This window comes from Felis catus, chromosome E3 (genome assembly GCF_018350175.1).
Source record: "Felis catus isolate Fca126 chromosome E3, F.catus_Fca126_mat1.0, whole genome shotgun sequence".
In the NCBI taxonomy this organism is placed as follows: Eukaryota; Metazoa; Chordata; class Mammalia; order Carnivora; family Felidae; genus Felis; species Felis catus.
The window spans coordinates 19,371,160-19,389,700 of record NC_058383.1 but is presented as its reverse complement, the minus strand read 5'-3'; the positions used below and the strand labels follow the sequence as shown (position 1 = coordinate 19,389,700).

At 52.7% G+C, this 18,541-nt stretch overlaps 1 protein-coding gene across 9 annotated transcripts in view; it reads left to right on the top strand.

Annotated features, from left to right (window-relative positions):
- The window catches only part of KATNIP (katanin interacting protein), a 194,692-nt gene that overhangs the window by 97,520 nt on the left and 78,631 nt on the right, over nucleotides 1–18,541 (top strand). For all 9 annotated transcript variants that reach the window (XM_045047782.1, XM_006942222.5, XM_006942221.4 and 6 more), the window contains 2 exons: nucleotides 955–1,222; nucleotides 7,452–7,580. In XM_045047782.1, coding sequence (XP_044903717.1) covers nucleotides 955–1,222; nucleotides 7,452–7,580 — 397 coding nt within the window. The remainder of the gene's footprint in view (nucleotides 1–954; nucleotides 1,223–7,451; nucleotides 7,581–18,541) is intronic.

Genomic DNA, 18,541 nt, shown 5'->3' with positions numbered 1-18,541 from the left:
TTCACGAGCTATCACTGACTCACAGGGTCCTGGGGTTATTAGGACATGGACATCTTTGAGGAGTCGTCACTCGGCACATCACAGCTGCTAGTAAGTTTTACTGGCCAATCACACATATACAGCAAGCATACGGATTGCTTCTCGTTTTCTCAGAGCTATGTTCGATAACACGAGCTATGCCGGTAGTATAGCTGGGCTGACCAGACCCACTGGTTTGCCCAGAGAGTCGAGTTTAAAATTTTTGTCCCAGGGTAAGCCCTTTATCCCTTTCAGAAGGATCCTGGTCGGTGATCCATTTCCTGGTCTCTCCAAGTGTAGATCTTCACGTTTCGCCTTTCGTTTGTAAGTCTACCGTCTCACGGAGACGAGACACAGGTTGAAAAAAAAAAAGGCCAACCGAGTGCTAAATCTTAGGACGTCTCAGGTGCTTCTAAACATCCTTCAGTACATAGGATAGCCCCCCCACAACTCTCTGCCAGACACTTTACCGTCTGGAATTTCAGGATCATTTGGAGGCCTTTGGGATTTCATATTCAAAGTGTGGTCCCTGGACCAGCAGCATTAACATCACCTCATTAGAAGCCCATCTTCTCAGGCCTCATCCAGGACCCACCGAATCGGAGACGCTGATATGGGGGGAGGTGGGACCCCACAGTCTGTTTACAGGAGCCCCAAACCAAAACACTTGTGACGCACACCCGCGCACACACACGTACACTCTTAGTGACACCCCAGGCGTGTGACCACAATTCATACTGTAATTACCACCCTGCTGGAGAGTGGCTCGTTTGTCCCTTTCATATCTTCCGAGCGATGACCACACGTGTGTCAAGATGATTTTGGTAAATGTTCGTTTGCTGGGAATAGTCCCTCGGTTCTAATGATCCATTTTCAGATGAGTTCTTCTCAAAGTAACATATTTCATTTTTTGCCTCTCTTCTTGACTTTTGGCAGGAGCTAAGAAAAAGCCTGGAACTTAGTGTAAATCTACAAAGGAAACAAAAAGATGATTCCAGCGATGAGTATGACTCTATCGAAGAAGATGTGCTCTCGGAGCCAGAGCCTGAAGAGCAGGTGCTGGGGGGCCACCGCAGAGATGACCCCGCCCCTTCCAGTGGGGACGCGGTGCAGAAGGACGTTCCCAAGGACCAGGAGATGGAAGGACGCCCTCCCCGGGGCCCAGACCCCCTCGTGGTGCTGGAATTTAACCCAGCTTCCAAAAGTGAGCTCTGCCTTATGTGGCATTTCTTTGCCTTTGGTGGCTCTGGGCCTAAGAGCAGGACTTGTGTTTCCAGCAGGGCTTCAGGAGTTCAGTCTTGGGCAGACCGTCTCGCAGGCCAGGGAGGTATGTCCATCTGGTCTGTCTGCCGATCGCGAGCCACAAAGGCTCCCAGAGGCCTACAGATGACCCTGAAATCCCAAACGGCAGGTGTCTGGCAGCTAGTTTGGGGGGACTAGCCCGTGCATTGTAGGAAGTTTAACAGGGTCCGCATGCCAACTGGCTAATGCATACTGGCTTCAGCAAAAGGCACTAGATTGGCTTGGTGAACGGAGGAGACCAGGGCTGTCATGGGACTCTTGGCCCCTCCTCCCCGCCCCCCCCCCCCTTCTCTCTCCTCCACTTCCTCCCTCTCGTCTCTGCCTTCATTTGTCCTGGGACCCTTCTGAGGTGGGCTCTCCACATAACTGACACAGAATTGAGACACTGGCTTTATGCCTCCCTCAGAAAATGGATTTTTCTTCCCAAAAGCTCCAGTGCAGGTCCCAGGCCTGGCTCTTGAACCCACATCGGGTCACACCTCTGAACTAGTCACTGTGGCTCTGATGGACCAGGTCCAGCCAATAAGGCCTTGGGTGCAGTCACTGCCAGCCAAACCACATGGACAGGTAGTTTCCAAAGGGAAAGTCAAGGTAAATCTGAGGAAGGAAGGAAGCGTGCAGGACAGACAGAAACAGCAGCTGTCCACGAGGGGAGGTTTTCCAGAAAGGACCCTGGAAAGTTGAGTAGAGAAAACAATTGATGAGGGGGCAGGGAGGGGCCTACCTGCCACAGTCCCCGTGCCCGGGCCCGAGCTGGCTGGGTCTGTGCCCGTCTTCCCTCTCCATTCTGAGCACATCCTTCTCCAAGCCGGCTGTGCCACATGCTCTGAACCAAATATCAAGGCCAACCAGCTGGGGAGCGTGAGTGACCCTCAGGGAAGAGGAACAAGGGAATGTTTGAAATCAGACAGAGTGTATCAGTCTGCTCGTGCCGCATAACAAAGTACCCCAGATGCGCCAGGAGCTTAAACAGCAACAGACACTTATTCTCTTACAAGTGCTGGAGGCTGGAAGTCCAAGGTCAGGCTGCCAGCAGGTTGTTTTCTCCTTCAGCCTCTCTCTTTGGCTTGGACATGGGCATCTTCTCCCTTGTGGCTTCACCTGGTCTGCCCTCTGTGTGTGCCTGTGTGTCCTCATCTCTTCTTCTTACAAGGACACCAGGCAGATTGCACCAGGGACTCATTTTTCCTCACTAACCCCTTTAGAGACCCTGTCTCCAAATACAGTCACAGTCTGAGGTCCTGGGGATTAGGACTTGAACATATGAGTTGTTGCTTTTTCTTTTAATTAATTAATTAATTAATTAATTTTTGAGAGAGAGAGAGAGAGAGAGAGAGAGAGGGAGAGAGAGACCAGGGGAGAGGCAGAGAGAGAGAGAGAGGGAGAGCGAGAATCCCAACCAGGCTCCGCGCTCTCAGCGTAGAGCCCAAAGCAGGGCTGAGACTCATGAACCGTGAGATCGTGCCCTGAGCCGAATCCAGGAGTCAGACGCTTAACCCACTTGAACCACCCAGGCGCCCCTTGAACATATGAGTTTTGGGGAGACATGGTAACAGGCAGCCCTGGAAAAACCCACACCCAGTGGTTGTTGCTTCCGGAGAGCGAACATTTGTCCCTCGGGCGTGCTCTCATTGTGTGCTCTCACCTCCAAACCTTTGCTTGGGCTCCTCCCTCTGTCTAGATTACCACATCTTCCTTCCACCCCGAACCCTGAAACCTGGCTCCCTGCTTTCCCCTCAAGACTCAGCTCCGGGGCTGCTTCTTCCAGGAAGCCTCCTTTGCCCTCCTGGCCCGGCCAGGTAGCTCAGTGCCTTCCCTGCTCCCATATATGTCATCATGGTGCTGGCCTTGCCCCGGACTCCCAGGGGTCTCTCTCCCCCTCTGGCCTGTGAGCTCTGCCAGGGCACAGACCAGCGCTTCCCCTCCATTGCCTCCCCCAGCGGACAGCACTCATCTGGCATGTCCAAGCCACCCGGGGAATTGGTGTCAAGCGCATGAAAGCTTTATGCCCACCCACTGGAGTACCCCGCGATGGGGGAAATGTTAACATACTCGTGAGACGCGCTGGGGCCGCGACCAGTGGCTTGCGTTTTCTCCAAAGAGTGACGAGGGAGGGGGAGGGCTGTAAGGAGACTGAGCGAGCCCCCCTGTCCTGGAAACAGAGGGCACGATAGTCACTTGTGGGGTGAAGGACCAGGCCACAGACAGCTGGACCCCCGGCACCGTTTTGCGAGCGATGCTGGAACATGAAACAAAAAGAGAGAGAACTTCACTCTCTTGACGCTTGGCGTTTTCGAACAATTAGATTGTTTGGCAGGCCCCACGCTGGCCGCGGCGATGTCTGCCCTGGGCGGGGGCTGCTTCATCTGGAGCCACAGAGGGCTGATGCCTGCCTCCTAGGGATGTTCTCCCTAGTGATTCTCCCTAGTGATTCCCCAGCAGGAGAACCCACTCACAGAGAGGAGCAGGCGGAGGTTGAGGGGCCTGTCGCAGGGCCCCCCCAGACCCCAGCGTGGGATTGGAGTTCTGAACTAATCCCGAGCATTTACTCAAAACTAGTCAATAGTGTCCGGAAAAGACGTGCTTGGTTCTGGGCTGTTCATTCCTTTTTTTTTTTACCGGATGCATATCACGCCCCAGGCACTGTGCTGGAACAAAAGAGGCCCCCGTCCCTTCTCCCGTGGCCCTTAATCCTAGCAAGGAGAACACACACACACACACACACACACACACACACACACACCACAGTGATAACAACTGGCAGCATTTGCAGAATTCTTACTAACGTGTGCCAAGCACTGTTCCAAGGACGCGAAGTCCTTACCACAACACCAAGGCAAGTCCTGGCATTGTACCTGCTTTACCGATGGGGGAAACGGAAGCACGGAGCCGTCAGATCACTTGCCCGAGGTCACACAGCTAGGGAGGGGCAGAGTGGGGTTGAGTCTGTAGGCGTCAGAGCCCAGAGCCTGAGCTCTTAATCACTAGGCTAAATAAATAAACCAGATCAAGTTATAAAGCAGTAGTTGGGCTTTGAGGAGTCAAAGCCCTCTTTTCCCTCCTAATTGAAACAAATGAGAGATGGGTTTGGGAATCTGCTAGAAGGAGAGCAAATGATCCACCTTTCCAACTGAGAAGAGCCGCATTGCTGGCCACTCAGTGCTGCCCGCTAAAGTAGACAGACCCTGCTCCCAGATGTTGGCAGAGCTGGGCAACTAATGGCACCAGTGTGATGGCGGGGGCGGGGGCGTGGGGCGCGTGTGCCCTGAGGGCGAGCCCGCTGGAGGAACGAAGAGAGTGGCTGGGTTGAGCTCTGATGGCTTCCTGCCCTCCCTGTCCCGTTCCCTGTGTCCTCTTGTCCGTGAGGGCCAGCGCGGGAGTGGCACAGAGAAAAACAAGTTGTTTTTCCCCAAACTGGAAAGGTGAAGCCAAATCATGGGCCAGCTTAAGAATTCAGGTAGGAGGAGAGCACGGTGCCCTCAAGAGCCTGGAACGTTGTCAAGATTATAAGACAGGACTCTGGTCGGGGGCTGGGGGTCAGAGAAGGACCTTGCGGGCTGGAAGGGTCAGAGGAGCCTTCTCAGAGGAGACCGTGGTGAAGCTGGGACGGGAATGAGGAGGGAGCAGCCGTGGGAACAGCATTCCAGGGGCAGGGGGTAGCAGGTGCAAAGGGTTCGAAGAGGGAACGAACTTGGCACACCCAAGGACAGCGAAAGGGCCGGTGCGGCTGGAGCCAAGCGAGCATGTGGGGAGCAAGGTTCATGAGGAGGCTGGTGGGGGTCCCAGGCCACCTTCCGTGAAGACTCAAGGGGGTTCTGGATCCTTTGGAGCCCTAGAAAATATCCTCGTGTAGACTCTCGATAGATAAGGCAGGCCTGGGGGCCACAGTTTCTGGAAGGTCATCTTATCCAGAGGAGGCGGGGGTAGACAGGGATTAACGTGGTTCAGGGCAGGGCTCCAAGCCAGGCGGGCCTGGTGAAAACCTGCTTCCATCGCTCCCTGGCTCTGTGACCTTGGGCCAACAACCTGAACCTCAGAGCCCTATTCTGTAATAGTATGTATTAGTCTTCTGTCGCTGCTGTAACAAATCATGACGAACTCGGTGGCCCGACACAACACAGATTTATTACCTTATAGTTCCATAGGCCAGAAGTTTGGCATCAGCTCACTGGGCTAACACCACGGTATCCGCAAGGCTGTGAGCTTTCTGGAGGCTCTCGGGGACAACCTCTCTTGCCTTTTCCAGCTTCCAGAGGCTTCTGCATTCCTTGGCTCAGGGTCCCTCCCTCCACCTCCAGAGCCAGCAAGGTCAAGTCTCTGTACCTTTCTTCCAGATCCTGTCTCCCTCTCGCCCTCCTTGTGTGCCTCTTCTCCGTGCCTGTGCGAGTGCGTGGGTTTGTTTTATTGTGGTCAGGTACACACGGCACAGATTTACCATACTCACCATTAAGAGCACCATTTGGTGTTATTAAGGACAGTCACCATGACCACGATCTAGCTCCACAAGCTTTTCATCATCCCAAACTGAAACTCTGTCCCTCTTCTACTTTTAAGGACCCTTGTGGCTTCCATTGGATCCACTGGGATAATCCACAATGATCTCCCTAGTTTCGAGTCGGCTGATCAGCACTGTTGATTCCCCTTTGCCCTGTGACCTTGTGCCAAGGCATCTTTGGGCGCCTCCCATCCACCCCCTGCGATGTCTGGGGAGGGACCTGTCCCCGCAGCTGAGCACTCAGGGGCCTGACCTCAATCAGTGCTGGCTGTCGCTATTAGCAGCAGCTGCATATTTTCGGCATGTGGGGAGAGAGTCTTGTGGTCATTTGCCCCGTCCCTTCTTTGTCTTGTCCCCTGTCCTGAATGTCATCCGTTGGGTCCTGCATTTCAGGCCAGCCAGGGAGCAGCGAGTTCAGAAACGTATAGAGAAACACATGTCCTTCGTCAAGTCCGCAGCGGAGGGTGGAGAGGTTGGTGCGGGACACCCGGCACCTTCTGAGCTCCCAACAATCCCATGGGGCCCTGGATTCTGGGACTCCCTCTCCTCTGGGCCCCCCGAGGCCCCCGGGATCGCTCTGCTGGGACTCCAATTACATGGCACTTCAGCAGACAGTTCCCGGGTTTCCTGTCTTCCCAGGTCAGGAAGTCCCGAATCCTGGGACCTTGACTGATCTCCCTGCCGGCAGGGTCTGTTCTCCTCAGCCGCCAGCCTTGCTGGCCTGCAAAGCTGGCCTTCTGCCCGCTGGTCCCAAGCACATCCTCTCGAGCTCTTAAATCTGCGCCGGACAGAGGCTCTTAGCGCCATTTCCCCTGAGCTGGAGCCATTTGCAGACCTTCTGAAGTCACAGGGGGGTTTTTTGGTTTTTGGTTTTTTGTGTGTTTTTGTTTGTTTGTTTGTTTTTTGCCATCGCCACAACCCTCCTGTACTGTTTTAGCTGTTGTTTAAATCAGCACCTTTCTCTTCTTTCTCCATCTGCCTCCGTTTCTTCGCCCCTGCCCTTCCTTTCTCTTTCTTTCCTTTCTTTAATGAGTTTCAGATTGTTCTAAGCAATGATATTAATGAAATCAAGGGGTCGATAGGCTGGTTACATGTTTTTAACATGCAGGTTCAGTTAAATAATCGCTTAAAAAACAGTTGCCTGCACGGCCTCTGGCGTCGTTTCCTGTTCTGCCCGCGGTACAGGCACCCTACTTTGGGAAACGTTGACTTCAAAGCACGGCCTGTGTGCCTTTCACTGTTTGCACATTCTGTTCCCTGTGTCTGGAATGCCCCATCTCCGTGCCTCTGGTAACCTGTCAGGGCTCTCCTCTCTGTCTGCTGCATGCCTGCCGGCCACATGCTCCCAGCTGCGTGGCCCCTCTGCGACCCTGGTGCTAGAACCTTCTTCTGTCCCAGAAATGTTAAAATCTGAAGACCTACACCTAGAACGTGTCCTAGAAAGTTTCATTTATTTGCCAGGATGCGCCGCATAATTCACATCTCCATTCCAAACTAGCGTGGCGCCTGGCACAGGGTAGGGGTTCAGCAAGTATTTGTCGAGTGAATAAGCGAACGAACCAACAGATACCCAAGCAGCATGCCCCCGCTCTGCTAGCGCTCCACGTTTGACATATAAACCGCTGTTTTCTTGCAGGTAGTAAGGAGAGGAATTTGTCTGCTAAGCGGAAGGACAACGCCGAGGTTTTCATTCCCAGCAGACCTGAGTTGAACCTGAACCCCCAGCCCTCTGCTGTGTTCCCAGACCAGGAGAAGGCATGTTCAAGTAAGAGTTCTGGCAGCCTCTGAGCAGGGCTGGGGCTGGGCCTGGGGCACTCTCACTGGGATGCCGTGATAGAGCAGTCTTGGCTGTGTTACCCTCTTTGTCAAGGCCTGAGCTCACCTTTCCTAATTGTGTTGTTAGTCAAGGTCTCCAGAGAAACAGAACCGAGAGAGAGAGGGGGAGAGAGAGAGAGAGAGAGAGAGAGAGAGAGAGAGAGAGAGTGTGTGTGTGTGTGTCAAAGTCCAATCTGCAGCCTGGCTTAGCAGAACCAGGAAGAGCCAGTCTTCCAGTCTTCCACAGGCCATCGCACCGGAAGGGTCGAAGTTGCCGATGAAGTCCAGAGGCCGTCTTCCGGAGAATTCTCTTTTACTTGGGAGAGGGTCAGTCCTTTCTGTTCAATCCAGGCCCCTCAACTGATTGGATGGGGCCCACCCACATCATGGAGGGTAATCTGCTTCATTCTCCAACTGAAACGTGAACCTCATCCCAAAACGCCTTTCGGAAACCAGAGTAGTGTCTAACGAAATATCTGGGCTCCCTGTGGCCCAGTTAAATAGACACATTAAGTCGACCATCACAGCCACTTGCTCATTCTATAACCAAGATATAGTTCTAGTTGAAAACCTATTTCAGTTTTGGTTTTGCTTTTAAATTGTTGTTATTTTCTACTTTATATGGATCATGATACGCGCCAACGGTACTAAATTCCAATAGTACAAAAGTGGTTATGGTGAAGTCAGCCTGTTGCTCTTCTAATGGAGACGAGAGGTCACGTTCATTGAGCACTTCCTGTGAGCCGGCCACCGCTGTCAGCTTTGTTATGTCATTCGTAATAAATTATGATCCTTATACATAGCCTCTGAGGGAGGCCCACAGATTGTCCCCATTTCACAGAGGAGGGGCTGAGGCCCAGAGCAGGCGATCAGTCACACGGCTGGGAAGTGGCCAGTGTCGGCCCCAAGCCCCGGTGAAGTGGCTCTGAGGAAGCCACTTGCTTCTGGTTTCTGGCATTCTGTGAATGCCAGAGAATTCAAGGCATCCTGGTGTCCCCAGGATTTGGAAATCTGGGGTGTCCCGGGCAAAATCCAGCTCCAGCCCGCCAGCCTTGCTTAAACAAGCAGTCTGTCTGAGCCAGGGGCCCTGATCTCTGTCGCTGTGGCATTCCGTCCACACTGGGGATGCCACACAAGTTCCCTGGGCAAGTGGAACACCTCCCGGCTGGGGGATTCTGGGCAGGCAGGGCTGGACATCCGCGTTCTACCTCCGCTCCCCACCCTGGAGCAAGGGAGCCAGGTTCTTACATACCCCTCCCCGGTGCCGGGGGAGCCCTGCACCGGAGCTGTGGGCAGAGGTTTGGCTGAGGGGCTGTGGGCAGGGCTGCACCCAGGCATTATCTGATTAATTCTTACCACAGCCCAAAACCCACATGAATACAGAGCAAGGCATTTTAGGTAGCAACGTGATTTTGAAAAAGCGTCTTTGAGGGAAAGAGTCCGCATCAACCCGTGTAGTTAAAAAGTCCGACAGTGGTGGGATTTTTAGGCACAGCTGGATCCGGGTGATTAAAAGCAGCAGCCTGCCTCTGCCCATCTTCCACTTCAACGTTCTTTGTGCCCGTTGTGCCTGGGCAGGCTCTTAAGGGTGGTGAGATGGCCACCAGCAGCCCATAGCCCAGCAACACTGGCAGAAAGCAAGCCTGACCACCCACTAGCTCTGTGACCTCGGGCAGATTACTTAACCTCTCTGGGCCTCATTCTTCGATCTGCAAACAGGGAGAAGAAGAACCCCCCCATCTGAGGGTTGCTATCAGGATCAAAGAGCTGGAGAGATAGGCCACGGTCACCTGGCCGAGAACAAGTGCTCGGCAGGGCCATCAGGCACTGTTCCCACGGAGGCCAGCAAAGCCTTGGAGCTGCTGTCGCTCCCGGCTTGAGTTGGGGTGGTTCTGTGAAGCAGACACTGGTGCTGTCCCCGGAGGCAGAGGCAGTGGGTGCCAGGCAACAAATTGCAGGAAATCCCTCTGGATAGTGCTTCCCCCTTCTCCCATTTCACAGGTGGGGAAACCAAGGTTGAGAACGTGGAAGTTACTTGCCTGGAGTAACGGGACAGCAAAGCCACGATTCACACCCAGGCTCCAGGGCTCGTGCTCTGGATGGCTGTGCCGGGCTGCTCCTCCCCCCTCCCCCCTCCCCCCAGCCCGGGCTGGCAGGCACCTGGGGGTGGGCCCTGACAAGCCTGGTGGTGACTCAGGCAGTGTTACAGCACAGGAGCCCTGGGTTGGGGGTTCAGGACAGTAGGCGGGGCTCACAGCGAGCATCCTGGGAATGTGCCCTGGGCCATGGGCCGGGCCAGCAGGGGAGGCTGGGCCGTGGGGCCCAGGCCTGGGGCTGCAGGTCAGGGGCATGCTCCAGTCCAGTCCAGCCCAGCCCCGGATGGGGTTCTGGGTAAGGCAGCAGGTCATCTGTTGTCTTTTTGACCTCACCAGAAACCTGTGTGCTGAGCACCAGCTGTGTGCCGGCCGCTGATCCAGGCCTGGTGATGCAGTGAGCAACACACTTTTCCTGCTCTCTTAGTGTTGATATTTCGGCGGGCGGGGCTAGATAACAAACACGAAGATGGGTGGTAACAGCTACCACCAAGATAGGAACTGCACCAAGGCTGGCAGCGTGGTCAGAGGAGGCCTCTCCAAGGAGGGGGGACACGAGCTGAGACCTGGATGAGGTCAAGGACTAGCCCTTTGCAGAAGGGAAAACCTGTGCAAAGGCCCTGAGGTAGGAAAGAGCTGCTCAGTTGGCTCAAGTATAAGAAAGAAGGGGCGCCTGGGTGGCGCAGTCGGTTAAGCGTCTGACTTCAGCCAGGTCACGATCTCGCGGTCCGTGAGTTCGAGCCCCGCGTCAGGCTCTGGGCTGATGGCTCAGAGCCTGGAGCCTGTTTCCGATTCTGTGTCTCCCTCTTTCTCTGCCCCTCCCCCGTTCGTGCTCTGTCTCTCTCTGTCTGAAAAATAAATAAACGTTGAAAAAAAAAAAAAAGAATAAGAAAGAAGGCTGGAGGCCAGAGCGTGGCGGGTGAGGGGTCACAGAGGTGAGCAGGGGCCGGGGGAGGGACTTGGCACTGACCTGCTTTATATTTGAACAAGGTCCCTGTGGCTGCCACATGGAGTGTGGCTTGTCGGAAGCCAGGGTGGATGTGGGACTAGAGGATGGGGAAGGTGGTGGCTCATCTCTGAGTCTTACCAGTGGCCGGATTCCTGACAGCAACCGAGGAGTCTGTTGTAAGCATATCAGACTAGTTGTGACATTTATCCTGAACAACCAAGGGCGAGGAGCTGGGCAGTGGGGAGCCTGCCGTGAGAGGACGGCAGAGCCGAGACCCGGCAGTGATGGGGGACTCCCTGGCTTGTCACTTGGCTGGTGCAGGTCCTGAGATCTAGCAAGGGAGCAAGGGAGACCTAAGTAAGCCAGGCCGCTGGATCTGGACAGGTAGTATTCAGTGCTAAGCCCACTGCAGGAAGGCTGGGTCGGATCTGTGTCCTGCCTCAGCGGGGAGTGACCCCGAACCACAACCAGACAGAGCCTGCGGGTGGTGGAGTTGTCTGCGTCCTACCCACACGAAGAGCCAGAATCCAGTGGGCGGAGTTAGGACCAAACTGGCTCCTGGGACTTGTTGGCAAAAGCCAGAGCCTAGAAAGATGCTTGCACTGGGGGGACCCGAGGAAGGTAGACGTGGAAAGGGAATCACTGCAGAAGTGATATGTTGACAAGGGCATGCCAAGGTCACAGCCGCCGATAGGGTTGGAGAGGCCATATTTGTAAATAGGTCTTTCGAGATGTAGTCGACAGGGGTGAAGAGTCAGATGTAACCTGTAAGATGTCAGAAAAACGTGGTGAGTTTTGGATCTATCTGCTTTGGTTGGATGAAGGACCAAGAAGCTGGGAAGGAGAGAGAGAGACGGGGGCCAGGGGACGAGATAAGGGCCCCGTCAGCTCTTGGAGGGCCAACAGCACGTGGAGGGTGCAGATGGTAAATCCCGCGTGATGCTGTTTGTCCGACACCCAAACTCCGTTAACCGCAGCTTCAGGAGACAAAAGTCTGGTCTGTCCTGCTGGGCTCACTGGGACTCCCCTCCCTCATGCGTGTGCCGCGATCACTAGATGTCCCGCGTCTGGGTAATAAACCGAAAAGCCGGCATTTACAAAGCACTGAACCGAAAGCGGCGTGTTTTACAACACGCATGTCATCTTGCGTGTAATCATCTAAACCACCCCGGGCGGCGGATGCTGTTAGCAACGCCATTTCACAGGGGAGACCAAGGCACAGAGAGGTTGAGGAGTCTGTCCAAAGTCACACAGCCCGCGAGTGGCGAAACCAGTGCTTGAAAACCTGGCTTCAGAGTCTGTTTTCTTAGCCACGCCACCGCACGGCCCCTCGCGTGCCCGCTAAAATGTGACTCGCTTACGACGTACCCACGTCGGGCCGGTCCGAACCGAAAACAAGCCTGAAATCACAGAACTGAGTCACAGGAGATACTTTTTTTTTTTCTAATTCTCATTGATGTCAGCATATAACTGTTAATATTCTCCAAGCTGAACAAAATTTTAGTGCATCAACTAAAACAATTTTGAATAGCGTCTTAGTTTCCTACGGTTGCTGCTGTAACAAAATACCACAGTCTGATCGAGTCGAAGAGCAGAAATGTATCGCCTCACAGCTCTGGAAGCCAGAAGTCCAAGACTAAGGTGTCAGCAGGGCCGTGTTCCTTCTGAAGGCTCTAGGCCAGAATCTGTGCCGGGCCTCCTTCTAGTTCCCCGTGGTCCCTTGACTCGGGGCAGTGGAACTCCAACCTTCACGTGGCGCTCTCCTGCGTGGGCATCTGTCTACGTGTCCAGATTTCCCCTTTTTATAAGGATATCAGTCATATTGGATGAAGGTCCACCCTCGCGACCTCGTATTAACCCAATTATCTGCAAATAACCCCATTTCCAAGGAAGGTCACGTTGACAGGGCCTGGGGGTTAGGACCCCAGCATCCTTTATGGGGACTCAGTTCAACCCATGACACAGACCTTCATGGACAACATTTTGAGAAGCAGAGCTTAATTAATTAATCAATCTATCATCGGCCATTCTCCAGAAAGTTCTGGCATAGTTTAACAAGCTACATATAACCTGTGGCGTGAGACGAACACATACCTGAGGAAGTGAGGGCGAAGAGAAAAGGAGAGTAGAGAAAACACGATGAAGCCAGGGGGTGAGCAAATGGGTACGTGAGGGCGGTCCAGTTGTGGCTGTGAGCTCCCGTGGCAAAGAATCGTGGATGCATATAAAAAATGTGTGTCACTGGGCCATCTGATCAAAGTCAGATCACCCGCTGTCTCTGGTATTTGGTTCTTAGAGCGATTTGTCCCGTCGACTCCCCGAAAGAGGACCCCGTCTGAGGTAACGGAATCTTCATTTTGAACAGATTTGGAGCTCAGCCTGTCAGATACATTTGGCCCCTACATAAGCCACATTTGGAGAAAGGAAAGTTGAAAACCGTGGCATCGTCCCCACCCTCGCGCTGGGCTTACGGTGGAGCCACTTTTCACACGGGGATTGTGTTCTGAAGGTCAGAAGTGCAGGTGGCCAAAGAAACCCTTGGAAATCTGTCAGACTGATGCTGGAGGGCAGCATGTATGTAGACAACCCCAGAGCATCGTCTCTCCTCCAGGGTGGGAACAATCCCAGCTCCTTGGCTGAGCCCCAGATGAAGCAGTTGCCTCTGTCTAGGGTCTGGGTTGCAGTGAAACTGTGTTTTTATTTATTTTTTATTGATTTATTTATTAAAAAAATTTTTTTTTATGCTTGTTTATTTTTGAGAGAGAGAGATGGAGAGTGAATGGGGGAGGGGCAGAGAGAGAGGGAGACAACAGAATCCGAAGCAGGCTCCGGACTCTGAGCGGTCAGCACAGAGCCCGACGCGGGGCTCGAACCCACAAACTGAGATCGTGACCTGAGCCCAGGTCAGATGCTTAATCAACTGAGTCACCCAGGCACCCTGAAAATGTGTGTTTTTAGACTCTGGCATTGTGCTCAGGGTGCTGGGTGTTCACATCCCCAGAGGCACAAGGAACCTGAGACTTCCTGACGAGACAGTGACATCAAACCATCTCACCCCTTCCAGGCACAATCTGGACTGCTTATATGCTTTGTATTTGTGGGGTGGGCTTTTGAGGGTCACACACAAATCAGCCTCTTTATATCTCCATGGTGAATGGAACCTTTGATCACCGCATTGTCGCTTTTTCAATCTAGTGATGCTCTTTGCCCTAAAGCCCACCAACTTTCTTTCGGTCAGTGTTTACATGGTGTATCTTCTTTCCTCCTTTGCTTTGAAACTCTCTCCTTCCTTACATTGAAGTTTGTCTCTCATAAGCAGCATGTAATTGGGTTTTATTTTTATCCTCTAACAATCTACGTGTTTTAATGGGCACATTTAGTCCATTTACATTTAATGTAATTGCTGATACACTTGAGTTTAAATCTGCTATCGTATTGTTTGCTTTTTATAGGCTCTGCCTGTTTTATGTTCCTCTCTCTCTCCTTTCTTGCCCTCTTTTGAGCTGATTACTTTCTGTTATTCCTCCTTTCTCTCTCTATTAGCTTGTTAGTTATACATTCTTTTATTATCCTTCCAGTCATCACCTGAGATTGCGACACGCATTCTTGACTTACCTGAGTCTACTTTAAATTAGCAAGTTTACCACTTCTCACTCAGTGAAAGGACCTTACAACTCTGTAACTCCATTTATTCCCCTCCCAACTTAAATGCTATTATTGTCATGCTGTTTAATTCTCTCTAGATTTTAAACCTCACTAGGTGACGGCACCGTCATTATTATCACTATTATTCTTAATTTTACACGGTAGCGATCTGGACTGCCCATGTTGTTAACCTTTCTGTGCCCTTCCATCCTGGCTTTTGCCGGGTCACCCTGACTCTCAGGCTGTGACCCCAAGTCTGTCACCAGCTCCGCTCAGCCTCCCAGCTAGCAGCGGCTCACTCAAGAGTCAACAGCTCCTTGTGGGTTCACCTCTCTGGGTTTCCTTCTCCTGCCTTCTTTTGGCCCTGTTCATTCTCCTGTAGTCCCTCACAGCCCTATTCATTCTCCATGCCTTCCAACAAATGTCTTTTTTTTCAATCAGGTTTGTATAACACTTGGGCCAGCTTTTCTAGCTGTGCTCTAAGGAAGAGTTGGGTCCGGATTAACGTTACCAGAAGTACAACCTATTGCCTTTTCCCCCCTTGCCCCTTTTCTTTTGGCCAAGGTCATAAAATTGAATTTGTGTCAATTAAATGTGCGTGTGATGCATGAGAGCTTATTCCCCTCTGTCACTGTAACTGTCCTGGTTCTAATGAAGGGACCTCACGTCCTGTGTTACTCCCATCTCTGCCCAGGAGACTTCCAGAGACCTGTTGTCCTATTGAGGGTGAAAGAACATTCGTCTTTAATGCACAAAGTTTACTGTCAAAGTTGTCAGAATGCTCTAGGGAAGTGATATATCTGAACCACTTTTCTCAGACAAGCTGCCAGCCATAGAAATAAAGTAACACCCTCAGTGTGATTGAATTAGAGGACCCTGACAGCCCTGTACTTAGCATTTCTGTCAGATACCAGCAGCAGAAAGACCACTCTGCCGAAGTCCAGAGTCTTATAGTTAGTAGTTGGTCCGTGTTCATTATTAATAGCAAGTGACAGAAACCCAAACTGGCTAAAGCAACAAAGGAAAATGTATTGCTCCCAGACCTGGAGAGTCCAGGACTATAGATTTGGCGTCAGGCATGGTGGGATCTAGGTGCCCGGATGATATCACCAGGAAGCTGTTTCTTCATCACTTAGCTCCTCTCTCCTCCAGTCCAGCAGGGTCTCAAACTTGGAATGTGCATCGGAATTCTTTGCCAAGCAAATGAAAACACGGATTGTTGGACCCAGCCCCAGTGTCTACTTCGGTGCATCTTGGAGCCTAAGTATTTTGATCCCGCAACAAATTCCGATGACGCTGAGGTTACCGATCCAGGGGTCACACTTTGAGAACCACATCTCTAGTCTCAGGCGTGGCCCACGGATGGCCCCCAGGGCCTCTAGGCTCTCTTTTTGCCGGCCCAGCAGCCCTAGAGAAAGGACCTGCTCCTTTGCTAATAATTCAGCAGAGCCCAGGAACCAGCTCTCCCCTGAACGGATCTCTCCAGTCTCCGTGGTCACAGGGAAAGGCTGGGCGAGGAGCAGGGTCAGATCCGTCCACACTCTGTAGCCTGAGAAGAGAGGGGAAGGGCTGGTTCCCCTGAAGAAAACAGGGGCGCTGTGGTGGTGTTCCCCTTACAGGAAAGACAAAAGCAAACTGCTCTCCATTTCATGTGCAAATTAAGCACCGAGGACGGTTTGCTAAAGATGCTCCAGAGGCAGGGCGTGGAGCAAAGGGCTGTTACGATCCCGGAGGAAGGAGCGGAGTCACGTGGTCAGGGTGGCGCGGGGAGCCCTCGTTGCCTTCCTCGGAAACCACGTGCATTCCCGGGGCAGTAACATGATGAGTGTTCGAGTCACAGACAGCACCTGCCCACGGAGAGGCCCGGAGACACTCTCGAGACAGAAGAGCACAGGCCTTGACAAGCCATGTGTATCAGCTATTTATAGCCGCCCAACAAACTACCCCCAAATGCGGTGGCCTGAAACAACAGCCCTTTTTTGCTCAGACGGGCTGGGCGGCTCCAGAGGGAGCTGGTGGCCGCCTGGGCTGGATGGTCTCGGACAGCCAGTCCCTGGCGTGACAGAGCATGGGTGGGGGAGGGGCAGAGAGAGAGAGAGACACACACAGAATCCGAAGCAGGTTCCAGGCTCTGAGCTGCCAGCACCGAGCCCCGACGCGGGGCTCGAACTCACGGACCGTGAGATCATGACCTGGGCTGAAGTCGGACGCTTGACTGACTGAGCCACCCGGGCGCCCCCGTGTAAGTGCTTTTTGCAGACTCTGCTTGGTCTTGACTGTCCAGTGGTCTGTTGGCCAAAGAAAGTCACCAAGCTGAGCCCAGCTGGAGAAATAGACTCCACCCCTCGGTGAGTGATGTTGCATCGGGGGGCCAGGGAGGGCAGGAGTTAGTGGACACTGGTCACAGCCTCTTAGGCCATGGGAAGCGTGTGGCCTGGTGAGGCTGTGCTGTCGTCAGCTGCATGGAGGGTTGAGTACTCAGGTGTAGACCATTGTGCCGGGTGTAGCCCCCCCTTCCCACCTGCCAGTTGAATTTTAGAGGCGAGTGTGGGCATCTCAGGATGTTATTTTGTTTTATTTTTTTTAATGCTTATTTGCTATTTTTGAGAGAGAAAAAGAGAGAGCACAGGGGAGGGACAGAGAGAGAGGGAGACAGAGGATCCAAAGCGGGCTATGCACTGACAGCAGAGACTGATGTGGGGCTTGAACTCACGAACTGTGAGATCATGACCTGAGCCAAAGTCCAGCGCTTAGCCAACTAAGCCACCCGGCCTCAGGAGTTTAGGGACGAGTGTGGGCATCTCAGGACAAAACAGGGCTAAGTCAGCTGTTTCCCTGGACCTTTTGCCACGCAAGTAAGTGCACAGCCTCCAAGCTGATGGTCATGTGACCATAGGGAGTAGGGGTGCCCCGTAGAACCCAGAGGGCTTATAACCCGTCTAAAGGGGGCCCCACCACCCAACTCCAGCATATGATCCCCACATAGGAATGCCGTCTGGTCAGAGGTTCCCAGATCATAGGATTTTTTTTTAATGTTTATTTATTTAGAGAGAGAGAGATAGAGAGTGAGTGGGGGAGGGGCAGAGACCGAGGGAGACGGAGAACCCCAAGCAGGCTCTGCAGCTGTCAGTGTAGAGCCTGATGTAGGTCTTGAACCCCCAAACCATGAGATCATGACCTGGGCCAAAACCAAGTCGGATGCTTAACTGACAGAACCACCCAGGCACCCTGTGTTCCTATGATTTTTCAAGAAACTCCAGGAATTCTAATTATCAGGTGGATTTGCTCTTTAAAAAAAAAAAAAAAGAAAAAAAAAAGCTTAGCATCTATTTCCAATAAAAAAAAAAAAAAAGTAAAAGTCACACGACACACATCTGCAGGTGGTTTTGGCCTGTGGGCTGCTGGCTTACGATCTTTACGATAGACCCTTGTTATTCTCAGATGTAGTATCTGCCCTTCCAGTGGATTCCCAGGCGACCTCAAAGGTCCCACACATGCGGTACGGGATAATTTTGCAGAGACTCTGACTTTGCGTTTTTTGGAGTCCCGGCTGGCAGCTGGGAGCAAGTTACCTGGCTCGTGAGTCCACCGGGAGCCCCGCATCCCCATCTTCTTTTGTGACATGTGTTGTATTCGTGGTAAATCTCCCATGTTGATATGCTCTTTGTTTCTCTGTAAGAGAGAAAAAAAAGGCAAATTTCGGCGAAGGGAAGAGAAAGTGAAGTGACCAGAAGAGGGATGGTTTTCCACCAGAAAAGAGCAGTGTGGGATAAATTAAAATGTGCAATTTGGTTCCTGCTGGTGGCACAAATTTATTGCGTGAATAAATCTGCCGTTCTCTAGGTGTGTGATGAAAATAAATCCACCCCCCCTGTGGGGTTCAGGCTGGTGCGAAGCTGGCTCACCCAAGTGAGCGATGAGAGCGTCAAAACGAGTTAAAAGGTGGTCGCCTCGTGTGTCGTGAGGAAATGCACCGTAAACACAAGCTGGTCAGCAGAAATGGGGTTCAGGAGGACGCCGGCACCGTGTGCAGACGTCTCTCGGAAACCACGGGCGGGGAAAGCTCTGGGAACGGAGCTGCAGGGTTGACCTTCACTCGGGAAGAGGGTGATTTCATTTTTCAAAGCGTCTTCTTAGCATAATAGGACTCAGAGGGCACAGGCAGCCGGAGATGATCCTGTTGCCAGGGGAGCATTCCCTCCCCAGTGAAATTCGCTTGGGGCA